At 33.2% G+C, this 1,118-nt stretch overlaps 1 protein-coding gene across 1 annotated transcript; it reads right to left on the bottom strand.

Moving 5' to 3' along the window:
• Positions 1-469: 469 nt before the first annotated feature.
• On the bottom strand, positions 470-1,073 carry LOC106779064 (protein BUD31 homolog 2-like). Its single transcript, XM_014667095.2, has 2 exons — positions 874-1,073; positions 470-784 (listed from the first exon to the last, which is right to left on the bottom strand). Exons 1-2 carry the CDS (start codon positions 965-967, stop codon positions 531-533), a joined length of 348 nt encoding a protein of 115 aa, XP_014522581.1. The 5' UTR covers positions 968-1,073; the 3' UTR covers positions 470-530.
• Positions 1,074-1,118: the final 45 nt, after the last annotated feature.

The raw sequence follows: 1,118 nt of genomic DNA, 5'->3' as shown, positions 1-1,118 counted from the left end.
AGATGGGGAATGATCTTTTTTCAGAGGCTTTTTCTGCATGTTTCATCTATCTGATTGCAAAGTTTTCCTAGTAGCCAATTCTAATCCGACTAAAAATATAAATTACTATTTGCAAAGGGACTTTAATTAACTATTTGGATATGGATAATGTACAGAACTACAATTCTATTTTGTTTTACACTATTACTTGATTGTATTTCTCCCTCAACCAAGTTTGGATAATATCTCCTCCAGTATTTTCTCCTGCAAAGCTTTCTTTCAATTTCATACTCACACACCTGACCTTCAAAAGCTTCTACCTGATATATCCATTTTAAAATCCAAAACTCTTATAAAAAGGGCAAGACCTCTCATATGGCAATGGTTAACATGATTAGTGGTAAACTCATAGACCTTACACCCTGATATTGGCCCTATTCAAGAACACTTAGCCCGATCTGTTCAGGAGAACTTAATTTTAATTTTAAGTTATAGAAAACTAAAGGATTTCTCGTCCTCCTTCTAGTCGAACTTCGATGAACTTTCTTCTCCTATGAAAAACAAAATAAAAAACCAAAAGTTTTTTCAAAAATAGAATAAAAACATATTTTAGGTACCTTCTTCCATTTGGCAATTAGATTGCGATCAGCATATCCTTGATCTAAACAAAATTCATACAGTTCTTTAGAAATTTCCTTTCTCCGATGATAGAGGTCAAATATGTAGCGGCTCTTCTGGTGTGCAATCTTAAATATTGGCCACAATGTCTCACATTTTCTTTTTCCATCATGTGGATCATTCTCAGCTGTCACATAAAAGGTAAAAAACAATTAATTTAATAGACACAAACACAATATAATCTTGTAAAGCAAGCACATGATGTAAATCTCCAACCTTCCCTCATCTTTGCTTGGAGTTCACGCAGTGTAGGCTCAATTAACTCCCAACCCTCTGGGTATTTAACACGATTTGTCTTTACTTTTGGCATTTTTATATCTGTTTATGGAAACATGGAATCATAGGGTCAATTTCCATACAGTCTACTGAGCAATTTCCACAATTTGCATATTGAAGGCTTAATACATTGCTAAATTATAATGTCATAATGGTAAGAAATCCTTTTAGACAACATGAATATT

This window comes from Vigna radiata, unplaced genomic scaffold, assembly GCF_000741045.1.
Source record: "Vigna radiata var. radiata cultivar VC1973A unplaced genomic scaffold, Vradiata_ver6 scaffold_976, whole genome shotgun sequence".
NCBI lineage: Eukaryota > Viridiplantae > Streptophyta > Magnoliopsida > Fabales > Fabaceae > Vigna > Vigna radiata.
Note: the sequence above shows the minus strand (reverse complement) of the source record. Positions and strands in the feature narration are given on the sequence as shown.